The following is a 5,614-nucleotide window of genomic DNA, read 5'->3' on the forward strand; positions in this document are numbered from 1 at the left end:
GGGGGGGGGGGGGGGGGGGAGCGTGCTCCCCAGCAGACCCGGAAGTGGACTGGAAGTACTTTCAGTCCACTTCCAGGTTTGCCACCGAATACGTGGAGGGCCATTTAAAGCTGTGTCTTTTAAAGCCATTTAAACATTTAAAGCTGTCTCTATGTCCGAATCACCGATTCTCCGAATCAGCATCAAGTCTTCAGTTTCGGATTCGGCTGAATCGAATCAGGGACAGTGATCCGAATCAATGAATCAAATCACTGTCCCTGATTCGGGCTGAATGTGAATCCAAATCGAATAGGGCTCACTTTGCATGCCCCTACTGCATACTATACTCATTGTTCATTCTGTTTCCAGAAGCTAGATCTCTATAATGTCTATGGCCATGAAGGGTAAGTGCCAATGTGCTAGCTCTCTCTCCTCCACAGACTATGCTCGTCAGATCAGCAAGTCCATGATGAGAAAGCCAACTCTGGATCGCATGCTTACCCACCGTGAATCTGACATTCAGAACTTTGTCAGTTTTGTCACAAAGGACTCCATTCAGAAGTCACTTCAGACATACATGGAAAGGCTAAAACAGAGGAAAGGCTGAGGATCCAGCCTGCTGACCTGGGAGAGAGGAGACCTCTTCACAGATCTCCCAAAAATGCTGCAGTAGCTGAAGACTTTAAGTGAAATATTTTTTTTCCCATGTAAGCCATCAGATTTATACAGTCTGTCCCTTTTAGCATTCTGTTTCTAAATCAGTCTGATGCCAATGATGCCTTTTTTTCTCCCAGCTTTCTGAAGAAAACAATTGTTTTGGTGATCTGAGTAATAAATGGAGTGCAAGCAAAAGCAGCTGGGGAGTTGGAGGCTGAGGTTGGATGTCTGAGGCCACCTGGTACTTGGATATATGCCTTCTTAAAAAGGGGTGGTTTCTTTTATCTTTTTCTTCATCTTCATTATTACTTTTTATGTGAAGAGTCAATAAAAGGTTTTGTGAGGATGGAAAGAAGGAGGAAGCAGCTTTGTTTTGTCTGGGGCTTGTGGGTCCATCTGTACTTCATAGCAGTGAGTTACTGAATAACTGGAGCAGTTTTGTGTGTAGCAGGTGCAGAGCCTGCAGCTGAAATCCTAAAGTGATGTGTAGCCATTGCTGTGACTGGATAAGAATGGCCTGTTGACTGACTGCTGCTTGAAGGGGGCTGCTTTTGGGAAATCATTAGTCTCTAGATTGGCAGTTCAGCTCCAGCCATGAGCTCTGACTGATGGAGGGTCAACAGCTACTGGGCAAGCCTTTCCAGCTAGAGGGTTCAAGGGCTGGTTGGGCCTTGGAGCCTGGATCCCTTTGGAACATGGAGATCAATGTGTATAGTTCTGTGAGTGAAGTGTTGCTGCTTATGCTGGTCTCTTCTGTTGCTAAGTAGATGTAGCAGTGACTTAAATGCCAGCCAGTTGAGAAGGAGGCAGCAGCTGGTTTGCTGGGACTGTGCATGCTGCTGCTGGTGAGTGCATTTAATGCAGTAGGAGAGGGGGTGAAGATCGGAGCAGCATTGGTGTATGAAGTAGGATCCTTCAGTGAGTCTTCAGTGTCAGTTCGACAGGGAAATGGTCACTGACAGCCAGGGCCTGGACATGAACAAGTAGGGAACAGGTAGTGTCACAACTTTACCCAGGGCTCGCTCCCTTCCCAAGACAGCTGCCTCCCAGGGATACAGTGCGGGGCAGGACTGATGTACTTTGCCAGGCCCTCCACTGTATGTCTGTAAAACTATTCCTGGGACACCTGATAACCTGGCCTTTCTTGTGGCTGGAGAGCTCTGTAGCTGTGCCCTTAGTGCTCCACATAACAGCTGAAAGCCTGCATCACTCAGGGAATGCTTGGCTCTGGCAGGGAAGGTGGGGGATGAGGGAGTGCTGGTTCCAAGCTATTAATAACAACTGGATAGTAGTGCTGGTAGTGCCTATGCTGTCTAAACAGAGGAGAACTACAGAGAATATGGGAACCTTTCCAGCCTACATTTGACAGACCTAGTGGCTTGGCACCAGGCTTCTGAAAGCTAAATTGGAGCTTGGCATATGGGGGTCCAGCTGTCACTCAGGTGAGTTACAGGACAGATGTGGAGCAATGTGCAGAACTAGGTGTAAATTAATCTATGTTAGATGCTTAGCTGCCTCCTATTCTGTCTCCTAGGGCCATTTCCAACAGCCTTGAGCTGCTGCTTGATTAAAATCCTGTGTCAGCCACAAAAATGATCCCCAAATGTGCAATTTTGTTTCCAACCTCAAATTAACTCCCTGTAAAACCTGCTTGCTTGTGAGTGAAAGGGCTAGGATCCCAGCACTATCTCCCAGCTGTGTTTCACTAGATGTGGGAGCTGCCTATGTCAGGTCCTGAAGTCCCAGGAAGCTGGGTTTCGATGAATGGATGAGCCTTTCCAGAGTATTCTAATGAAGTTTTCAATGTGCTGTTTCCTTGCTTTTGGAGCTCTGTCTAGTTATGGACTCTGCCTGCCAGGACACGTGGTTTTACTAGTGAAGGTTCATGAAAATGGTTTCCACAACACGTGGTGCCTCTCAGGCAGGACACAGGAAGGCAGGTGGTGGGGAGCTATGCTTCACCGTGTTTTGGTAACTCACACATGCATTCTTTAGCTCTCCCACTCACAGGTCATGTGAGTATTCTGATGAAGCAGTCTTGAGACCACACTATGTCTCAGAGACATTGGTTTTTTCTAGGGCTGTGCGAGGCTTCGGATCCAGAGAAGCTTCGGACGCTTCAGGCTCCAAAGCAGCACATCTGGGTTGAAGCGCTGCCCCTTTAGGCTTCCGGAAGCGCTTCGGGGCCTCCTCGGAGATCTGGCCATAGGGTATAATGGGGAAACAATAAAATATATATAACTTTGTTGTTTTTTGTCCAATTTGGAAGAAATTTTCAGGGGTGGTAGAATCTGCAGAGAGCATAAAGCCTGCCAAGTTTCAAGAAGATCGGTGCAGGGGCTTGGGGGGAACTGCACCCCAAATTCTTGAAAGCAAAACTTATGTCACATCTAGGCGTTACAATATAGGGGGGTGAAAACTGCAGGGCTGGTAGCTCTTACTGAGGTCACAAAGCCTGCTAAGTTTCATGGAGATAGGTGGAGGGGTTTGGAGGGAACTGCCCCTCAAGCTGCGGACAAGCAAAACTCAAGCCATGGGTGATTGTGGGACTGACTGTGTCTGTCTTGGGGTGGGGAGGGGAGACACTACTGCAGACCTGGCTGCTAAGCTGCTGTGTTACCAGTTACCAATCAATCAGTCATGATTCAGTCAGGGACCAGCTCAATACACAGGATCTAGCTACTACATAATGACTTAAGGAGCAGCAATTAGCACCTACAAAACCAGGCTGAGGAGAGGAAAGAATCAATACAGACAATCAGCTGCCCCAAGACAGACGCAGAGTTTTGTCTGTCAGCAGCTAGGGGACAGCTAGGGCCCCAGAACCCCCCTGCACAGATCTCCACAGCTGGCAGGCGTCGTGGCCTCCACAGGGGCCACAATCCCTGCAGCTGTCACCCCGCTGCACCTTAACACACGCAGCGTCACCCATGGCATGAGTTTTGCTTGTCTGCAGCTTGAGGTACAGTTCCCCTGAAAGCCCTGCACCGATCTCCTTGAAACTTGGCAGGCTTTGTGGCCTCAGTAAGAGCTACCAGCCCTGCAGTTTTGACCACCCTGTGTTGTAACACACAGTCATGACAGGAGTTTGGCTTCCAAGAATTTGGGGTACAGTTCTCTCCAAACCCCTGCGCTGATCGTCTTGAAACTTGGCAGGTTTTATGCTCTCAGCAGAGGCTACCATCCCTTCAAGTTTCATCCAAATTCGACAACAAACAAAGTTACAGCTATTTCATTGATTCCCCATTATACCCTATGGCCAGATCTCCAAGGCAGCTTCAGAGCTGCTTCAGCCAGATCAAGGCAGAAACCCAGTCCGGAGCTCCGGATGGGATCGTGTCCATCTGAAGCCGCCAGATCTGAAGCCAGATTGGATCACTGCTGACTCGCACAGGTTTAGTCTTTTCGAAACACCATTGTGTATGCCCCTGTCCTGTCAGTGCCTTTGCTTGTTTCCCAGGGAGTTGAGGAGGGACTTGTTGTCATGGTTCCTCCTAAGAGGTGTTGCTCTTTTTGACAATGCACAATGTGAGTTCAGTCCTGTGACTAGGAAAGGATTGGAAGATGGGCCGTGGCACAGAGAGACTTCCCAGGCTCAAGGACTGGGATTCAGAATTCCCATACAGTTGGCAGTGGAGTTTCATCATTTAGAACAGTGTTTTAATAAAGCTGTTAAACACTGAGCTTCAAGTTGGCTAAACTTGTTAAATACAGATGTTTAGATAGGAGCAGAGGGCAGTTCCCACCTTTAATAATTTTCTAAGGATCCTCCTCTAGTGACTAGGCAGGCTGCCTTGCCTGTGGACTTTGGGGAGTGATGCTGGCCAAAGAGAAGCAATGTTACCAAAAAAGCTTTGCTGTTCGTTAGGTGTCCATTAGTCAGACAAACATACCTCTGCCTGCTCCAGCTTGAAAGCTCTTTGGAAATTGTAAACAGTTGCAGACTTGGGCACTATGCTTTTCCTCAGTTTAGAGCCACATACCACAATCCTGCAATGTAAAAACAGGGGTCGGGATTGAAATCCTGCTGTTTTATTCAGGCTGCACATCATGTTCAAGCACAGCAGAACTAAGCCAAGCCAAGTTGTTGGATCAGCGCAGGGGCGGGTGAACTTGGCACCAGGCCAGTTCTCTGTCTTTCTCTCCTGTTCCTGCCCAATACTGTCTCCTATGTGTTCTGCCAGATCCCCATGAATGAGAAACTGGAGCCAGGACCTTGAGAAAGATGAGCAAACATTCAGTTGCAGTTCTACCAGTTCAGTCAGCATGCTGTTGTGCTGCTGCAGGTATGGCAGCCAGCAAGGAGTGAGTGCCCTGTGGAGTCCTGGGCAGATTTGCTGTAGATCAGCCAGACCCCTCCCTGCCCTCAGGTACTTGCACTGTACCATCCTCTCTCTGCAGTGCTTTTAGCGCCTACAAAACAGGCCTGCTAGCTGTAGCTAATCCTTCCCCTAGCACATCATACATGGACCAAAGTCACTTCACCTGTTTTGTGGCTGGTTAAAACCACTAAAACTACAACCACAAGTCTTAACATTTTGCCCTGTCTGGAGGAGGGGTCTCCCCCTGTTCTAAAGCTTGCACAGCAGGGTAAGGTTAAGGCCCCAGAACTTCAAGGGCTCCTGCAGGAAGTGACTCCTCCCTCCCTTCCCAGCCCAGTGCTACTCACCTGTCATAGGCACAGTCTGACTTCCCCACTGTGGTATCTGCATCGTCAGGAATGAGCCACTTAAACACCTCACTGGTGCGCAAGCGGATATGCTCCCAGTCCCCTTCTTTGACATAGGAGCAATCAGCATTGAAGTCCCCCAGGAACATAATATCCTGCAGAAGGAACAGTGGGAGCAGGTTGAGTGTTTGGAGCTGGCTGGTACAGGGGAGACTGACAAGCTATAGTCTACATGCCACAGTCCTGGTTGAAGGTCCAGCCCAGATGCCTTTGGACTACGCCAGGTGGAGACCCCCCCCCCCCCCCCCC

At 49.0% G+C, this 5,614-nt stretch overlaps 2 protein-coding genes across 6 annotated transcripts in view; one reads left to right on the forward strand and one right to left on the reverse strand.

Annotated features, from left to right (window-relative positions):
• Nucleotides 1-989, forward strand: part of ECI1 (enoyl-CoA delta isomerase 1) — a 20,254-nt gene extending 19,265 nt beyond the window's left edge. For 2 of the 3 annotated variants that reach the window (XM_019507519.1, XM_019507518.1), the window contains one exon: nucleotides 420-989. In XM_019507519.1, coding sequence (XP_019363064.1) covers nucleotides 420-586 — 167 coding nt within the window. In that variant the 3' untranslated portion in view covers nucleotides 587-989. Of the gene's footprint in view, nucleotides 1-351; nucleotides 381-419 lie in introns of those variants that run through there. The other variant, XM_019507520.1, reaches the window with a different exon arrangement.
• Nucleotides 990-1,403: 414 nt separating this feature from the next.
• DNASE1L2 (deoxyribonuclease 1 like 2) overlaps nucleotides 1,404-5,614 on the reverse strand; it is a 23,689-nt gene continuing 19,478 nt past the window's right edge. For 2 of the 3 annotated variants that reach the window (XM_019507514.1, XM_019507516.1), the window contains 3 exons: nucleotides 5,306-5,460; nucleotides 4,530-4,626; nucleotides 1,404-1,605 (listed from right to left, as the gene is read on the reverse strand). In XM_019507514.1, the coding sequence (XP_019363059.1) occupies nucleotides 1,552-1,605; nucleotides 4,530-4,626; nucleotides 5,306-5,460 (306 nt within the window). In that variant the 3' untranslated portion in view covers nucleotides 1,404-1,551. Of the gene's footprint in view, nucleotides 1,606-4,529; nucleotides 4,627-5,206; nucleotides 5,461-5,614 lie in introns of those variants that run through there. The other variant, XM_019507515.1, reaches the window with a different exon arrangement.

The sequence above is a fragment of the Gavialis gangeticus genome, unplaced genomic scaffold, assembly GCF_001723915.1.
Source record: "Gavialis gangeticus isolate Ggan-Ray unplaced genomic scaffold, GavGan_comp1, whole genome shotgun sequence".
Classification (NCBI taxonomy): Eukaryota; Metazoa; Chordata; order Crocodylia; family Gavialidae; genus Gavialis; species Gavialis gangeticus.